Genomic DNA, 5,514 nt, shown 5'->3' with positions numbered 1-5,514 from the left:
GGCACTTAACAACAACAACAATGGCTAATGATTGTGAGCATTTCTTCATGTGCTTGTTAGTTGCCTGAATGTCTGCTTGGTGAAGTGTCTTTTTCACTTCTGCCTTGTCATTTCTTTTTATTTGATGTTTTGTTTTCTGCTGGGATATAGTTGCCTACAGTACCATTTTCAGTAGAGACTGGGTTTTTTTAATCTTAATATGGATAATTCTGACTGGTTTTATTTTAATGATTTGTTAATGGGTTGAATTTAAGTGCTTGAACTTTGTTTCTAACAGAGACCAAAATTTAGACAGTTGAACTTAAAAAAGTTTTATAATTATGTCTTCAAGGACACAAACACCAGTGTTCCTGTATTGAGCATTTTGATAACAGCTGTGTGCTGTAAGACCATTTAGATACTTTTAAAAGTGTAAGTGGAAAGGAGCAACTTTTTAATAAATATACATAGATTACCTTTTTAACATGACTCTGGGTAACTGAAGTTGAGGATGTTTTAAAATAAATTTGTAATTATTGAAATTTGGCTTTAATTGGAGGCCACTTCCTCAGTTTGTGTTACATCTCTCTTCTGTGACCATATCTTTTTCAGTTTGTATAGTAGGCATAGTGTAAATGTCATATAGACTAATGTAATGTTTATCACTAGTATAATGGAGGTTGTTAGTACTTTTGACACAGGAAGGATTTATTGAACAGAATATTACATGATTATAGAAATTGAGCAGAAATCGAATCCAGAGTATAGGTGGAATTTTGAGGCTTTTTAAAGGAGCCCCAATATGTTTTTGCTGTTGTAACTGGAAGGAAGGAAAAACATTGGTACATATGCAGGTAGATTTGTTGTTTTAGTGGGTTGGAACACGAGGGACTTCCCATGTAATAGTGTCCAGTAAAAAAAATAGTGTATGAAGGAAGTTTTTCAGCTGAGAATGGGGACCAGGGCAGAGGGTGTTGCAGGTCTTGAAAAAAATAAGAGTTGCGAAAAAGTTTCTATCAGGGAATAGGAAAAGAAACTTCTTAGGGCAATATAGTTGCCTTGAGAGACAGTGCTGATTTTAGTTTCGTTAACTTGAATTTATCTAGTTTTCAAGTTTTTATTATGAAATATTACAAAAATAAGGAGAATAGTTTACTGAACCATCATATCCCAATTGCCAAAGTTTAATCATTATCGACATTTTGCCATTCTTCGATCTTTTATTCTCTGCCTTCCTATCCCCACCTTTTCTTTTCATTAAGTATTTTAAAGCAAATCTCATTTTACCATTTTGCTCATACTTAAGTATATATCTCTAATTGATAATGACTTAAAGAAAATATAACTGCAACAGCACAGTTATTTCTAACAAATTAATAGTGATTCCCTGATACCATCTAATACCATTTCATTTTCAAATTTCTCTGGTTGCCTCCAAAATGCCTTGTGCTTTTAATAGTTGGTGTATTTGAATCAAGATTTGAAATCTTGGAATTAAAATGAGCACTATTGGCTTAGTTGTGTGTATTTCTCCATTGACTTTTAGTAACTTGTATTCAGGGTTTATAGTTGGGTTTGCCTAGGGATGGAGTTTTGTTTTGTGAGTATAATAAAGCGAAAGAGGCCAATGATTGAAGATTTCTCTTTATATCATGTACTAGGAACTTTAAGCTCATTAAAAGCAAAGAGGGACTTTGAGAGGAGAGGGAAGGCCCAAAAGAAAATAGAGTCAGTGGATTGTTTGCCTCAATGAGATTGGGAAATTGTTTGAATTTCACTTATGTAGGTAAGCTGGAAGAATTGGAGTAGGTGATCATAAAGTCGGGGGCTTGACAATGAGCCATCCCAAAGAGTGCTTTTCTGGTGATGATAGAGATCGAGGATATAGTCGTAGGATATATAAATGAGATTCATAGAGGAAATTTTATATAGAAAATGGTTTTTGGGGACAGGAAATCAAGGAACCAAGAATGTTTTTGAAGCACTTTCATCCTTAGGTTTCCATGAGTTTGCATTGAATCACTACTCCACACCACTACTTTACTGGGTACTTTCTGTCTGCTTCTCAGATGCAGATTTCCTTTTCCTCACTCATCATTTACATGATGTTGGAGCTCAAGGCCCTTTTCATCTCACTCGACTTAATCTCTTTAAGATTCATTCACATCTATATGAATAATTAAATCATATTTATTCAATATCTTACTCTAGCACTCATGATTTCTGGATCTTCCTGGCTACAGAACAAGGTGGTGTAAAGTCACGAAGGGTGGACATCAGGGTTGTATCCTTTCACATACTTATTCAGTCTGTATGCTGAGCAAATAAGCCAAGATGCTGGACTATATGAAGAAGAGTGTGGCATCAGGATTGGAGGAAGAATCATTAATAATCTGCAATATGTAGATGACACAACATTGGTTGCTGAAAGGGAAGATAAGTTGAAGCACTTAGTGATGCAGATCAAAGACTACATTCTTCAGTATGGATTACACCTCACCATAAAGAAAATGAAAATCCACCCAACTGGACCAATAAGTCATCATGATAAATGTAGAAAAGATTAAACATATCAGGGATTTCATATTACTTGGATCCACAATAAACACCCATGGAAGCAGCAGTCTAGAAATCAGATGTCCTATTGCACTGGGCAAATCTGCTGCGAAATATCTCTTTAAAGTGTTAAAGAACAAAGATTTGTTTGAAGACCATGATGCACTTAACCCTATCCGTGGTATTTTTAGTTGCCTCATATACAGGTGAAAGCTGGACAGTGAATAAAGGAAGACCGAAGAAGAGTTGTTGCCTTTTAATTGTGATGTTGGTGGAAAATACTGAAAATACCATGGATTGCCGGAAAGACGAACAAATCTGTCTTTGAAGAAGTGCATCACAATTCTCCTTGGAAAAGAGAATGTCCAGATTTTGTCTCACCTACTTTGGTCAGGCTGTCCAAAGGGATCCTTATGTGAAGAAGGTGGCAGATGGTTAGCAAAAAAGAGGAAGACCCTCAAGGAGGTGGATTGATGTAGTGGCTGCAACGATAGGCTCAAGCATAGCAAAGATTCTGAGGATGGTGCAGGACTGGTCAGGGGCAGTGCTTCATTCTGTTGTATATTGTTTTAGGGGTGCCTAGCACAGTGACCCAGCACATAGTGGACACTCAGTAATCATTTGGTGAATTTATGAATGGTTAACCCTGTCTTTATGTAGATCACTCTGGCCACAGCAAAATCTAAAGTTCTCATATAGAAGTGGCAGGTGCTCGACCATGTATCATTCTTGCATATTTGTTTTTATCAGGTGTTTCATTTTCATTGTCCTACTGTAATTTTGATTTTTATTGCCTATTTTGTTTACTTTTGTATTGAAAAAATAAATACGGCTACTTTGAAAATAAAAGAATGCAAATGTTATACTTTAGTTAACTAACTATTTGATAGTTGGAATTAATTAATTGAGCCCTTATTTATTTATGCAAGCATAGTTGTAAAGATTTTTGATATATTCTTATGACCCATATTTTAAAGTCTTCATTAACTCGATGTTTCCCCTCAGGAAATCCTCGGAGTGCCTCATGCTTCTGAACAGAGATATGATTCTGAATTCTTTAAGAAATTCAGAAATCAGAACATTGTCCTCTCAGCAAGAACTTATGCTCGGGTAATTTCTTTTTTCAAAATAAAATAATTGATTATTAACATTCTGTAAACTTTTGATATATATTATATGTATATTGTATATGTATTATATGTTCATACATATTATATGTATACACATTATATGTTTATTATGTACGTATTATATATACATATTATATGTATATACAGTTACATCTCCTCTTTATTTTGTGCTATTAATAGGTGTAAAGCTAATGACATGTTTTTTAATTGTTTATAATTCTAAGTTTTAAAAATAAGTAATTTTTACAGTGTTAGGCTGGGAAATTTGATATAGACAAGGAAAAATCAGGAACACTTCCAACCATTTCTTATGTTGTTGTTGTTGTTATGTGCCGTCGAGTCAACCCCAATTCATAGCGACCCCTCCTTGGGTTTCTGTGGCAGTTCACTACAGAAGTGGATTGCCCCATCTTCCTTCTGAGGAGTGGCCGGTGGGTTTGAACCACCAGCTTTCTGGTTAGCAGTCAAGTGCCTTTGGCACTATGCTACCAGAGCTCCCATAACTACTTCTTATAGAATTATGTAAAAAGTATAGTTTTAAGTTTTTGAATATTGTCATGCCAATTCACTCCTTTAAATCTAAGTCAACATTAGAAATTTTTCCTTTGCTTTTGTATAGGAAAGTAATGTACAAGCCTTAGAAATTCTCTTTACTTACCATGGCTCAGACCTGCTTCCTCATCGCCTTGCGATTCTCTCCAATTTTCCAGAAACTACTTCTCCACATGAGTATTCTGTATTGCTGCCTGAAGCTTGGTAAGTAAACATGTTAACTGAATTTCACCTTCTCTCTAAACTGTGACAATTTTTTTGTTTTATGCTGAAGACTTACAAATTAAAAAAAAGATAAAATTATTTTAGCTCTTAATTTTTTTTCCCTGATAATAAAATTATTTCTTCCTTATTTTTAAATGATCATTGTCAGAACTTTGGTGTTAATGATGATGACCAACGTTTATAGAATAATTACTGTGTATTTTGCACATATTTATATCTTGCCTCTTAAAAAAAGTATAATCCCTGTTACAGAAAGCTGTCACTTACAGAGGCTTTTAGTAGCTTATGTAGCTAGGATTTGAAATCATATTTAATTAGAGAGAAGTTTGGGAAATTCAGTAAGCTCTGAAAATATAGTTAATTAATTATTTTATACTATAATTAGTACCAAAAAGGAAATATTTGTTTTTTTTAATCAAGGTGAAGAAAAAGACAAAAAGTTTTAGATGTCCTTTTCATTTTCAGATAATTTTTTGTCGATCTCTGTGTATGTATGTTTATAAATATTTTAAAATATAATTATGTATCTTTATTTTTCCCTGTTTCTTTGCAAAATAGATCTAATCTGAATTGAAATGATTTTTTTTTACATGTAAGTTGTTAATATAGAGAAAAGGACTACTGCCTCTTATCATTTTTTTAAGTTAATTTTTCAGATTTGAATGTTTTATTGTCTTCTGATCAATTAGATAAGCATTTGACTTTAATCTGAAATTTCAGAATTGGTTTCCAAAAGTTTTGCAATACCTGATGCCATATAGTATTTTTTGGATGACCTTGATTCCTTTACGGGGCCTGCCAAAAACGTTGATGTTAAATTACAATAAGTACTTCAGGTACACTGTATCATAGTCAGAGAGTAGTTAGAAAATAAAATTATTTAAATAATTGTTTTCAGAAACATTGCTTAGAAAAATTCAAATGACCCTGATTTCTATATGTCCTTACATTATGTTCAGTTTTTTTTTTTTTTTTTAATTGCGATTTGGGTGAAAATTTACAGAGCAAATGCACTTTCCATACAGCAGTTCTCATGAAGCTTATCTCATAATATTGACTACAATTTACCCGA

General features: G+C 33.4%; 1 protein-coding gene across 1 annotated transcript in view; it reads left to right on the top strand.

Moving 5' to 3' along the window:
• NBAS (NBAS subunit of NRZ tethering complex) overlaps positions 1–5,514 on the top strand; it is a 750,019-nt gene that overhangs the window by 274,824 nt on the left and 469,681 nt on the right. The window contains exons 20-21 of the mRNA XM_042781864.1: positions 3,541–3,645; positions 4,285–4,421. Of these exons, the coding sequence (XP_042637798.1) occupies positions 3,541–3,645; positions 4,285–4,421 (242 nt within the window). The remainder of the gene's footprint in view (positions 1–3,540; positions 3,646–4,284; positions 4,422–5,514) is intronic.

Source organism: Orycteropus afer, unplaced genomic scaffold (genome assembly GCF_000298275.1).
Source record: "Orycteropus afer afer isolate SDZICR_OR568_19922 unplaced genomic scaffold, OryAfe1.0 scaffold00187, whole genome shotgun sequence".
Classification (NCBI taxonomy): domain Eukaryota; kingdom Metazoa; phylum Chordata; class Mammalia; order Tubulidentata; family Orycteropodidae; genus Orycteropus; species Orycteropus afer.
This window is presented reverse-complemented; position numbering and strand designations above follow the sequence as displayed.